We start from the raw sequence: 1,281 nt of genomic DNA on the forward strand, positions 1-1,281 counted from the left end.
CCCTAGTGCTGGGATTACAGGCATGTGCCACCATACCCAGCTTCCTATTTTAACCATTTTAAAGTGTATAATTTACTGACACTAGCTGCAGTCACAATGTTGCACAACCGTTACCACTTGTCTCCAAATCAAATCTTTTCTTAAATCATGGAAAAATGTATATAACAGCATGGCCCTACCTTCTATCCCTAAAATCTGATTGTCTAGTCCACATATACTTTTTCTGTGCTTTGGACGTAGAGGTATCGAAATCAGCGCAGATTGCTGAGACAAACATGAGAGCTCTTAGGAGTTGCTGCGCGCTTTCCTCTGCGCCTCCTGCCATTTAGAGGGTGTGTTGTCCCGTCAAAAAGCTGACGCGCTGTGGAGTCTGTTCGTTGTCTGGAGTGAGGGTCAGCGTGTATTTGCTGAGTTGATCGATGGACGTATGAGAGAGCACTATACTCTGAGACACTTCTAGAGACACTGAGGTCGCCGCACTCCTGATGAGATCACGTTACCGGGTTTGTTCTTCTGCAGGAGACTGACATCTTCCGATAACAGACCTCGAGAAGACAGCTGGTTAAAATCCTTGTTTGTCAGGAAAGTTGATCCCAGAAAAGATGCTCACTCCAATCTCCTGGCCAAGAAGGAAACTAGCAGTCTGTACAAGTTGCAGTGTGAGTAGCAAGTTTGCTGCCTTCCTGTTGGCTTTTGCTTGTTTGTTCATAAGTTTATTGTCGGATTTTTTTTATTTCAGTTCACAATGTTAAACCGGAATGCCTGGAAGAGTACAACAAAATCTGGTGTGTATGCCCAACTACCTTTCCTTAGGGAATAAATGACTTAAACTTTTTTTATTTTTAAATCCCAGTTGATAGCAAGAACTCAGATATCTTACCTCCTTTGAGCCAATGTTAGAGGCTTTTAAACTGGGTGTGTGGGATTGCCAGTGCCATTTTTATTTTAAGCACTCACACAGCTAAATCATCACCTAGTCTATCAAACCTTAGAATGCCTCTGGGCTCTCAGGGTTGGAAAGAACTTTGCAAAGCCCTCTCACCCATCTGTTCAGTCGGTGCTTGAGTCTTTTCTGCAGACCCACCTGTCTGGCTATGCTTACACGGGCGCTTCTCTGAACAGTTTAGAATATCAGAAACTGGAATTCATATTCCTGTGACTTTCTTTATTCCTTGTTTCCCTCCTAAGTAAAAACTGGTATGTATTTGGGTGTAACTATCTTTTCTTCCTAAGTCTTCCCTTCTCCGGAATCCCAGTCCCTTGAGGTAGTTGCCATACGAT

At 43.3% G+C, this 1,281-nt stretch overlaps 1 protein-coding gene across 2 annotated transcripts in view; it reads left to right on the forward strand.

The window, feature by feature from the left end:
• Nucleotides 1-519: 519 nt before the first annotated feature.
• Gbas (glioblastoma amplified sequence) overlaps nt 520-1,281 on the forward strand; it is a gene marked incomplete at its 5' end in the record, with an annotated part of 19,406 nt that continues 18,644 nt past the window's right edge. For both annotated transcript variants that reach the window (XM_013520543.1, XM_013520544.1), the window contains 2 exon segments: nt 520-659; nt 740-785. In XM_013520543.1, coding sequence (XP_013375997.1) covers nt 520-659; nt 740-785 — 186 coding nt within the window.

This window comes from Chinchilla lanigera, unplaced genomic scaffold (assembly GCF_000276665.1).
Source record: "Chinchilla lanigera isolate Chin_1 unplaced genomic scaffold, ChiLan1.0 scaffold00055, whole genome shotgun sequence".
Taxonomy (NCBI): Eukaryota; Metazoa; Chordata; class Mammalia; order Rodentia; family Chinchillidae; genus Chinchilla; species Chinchilla lanigera.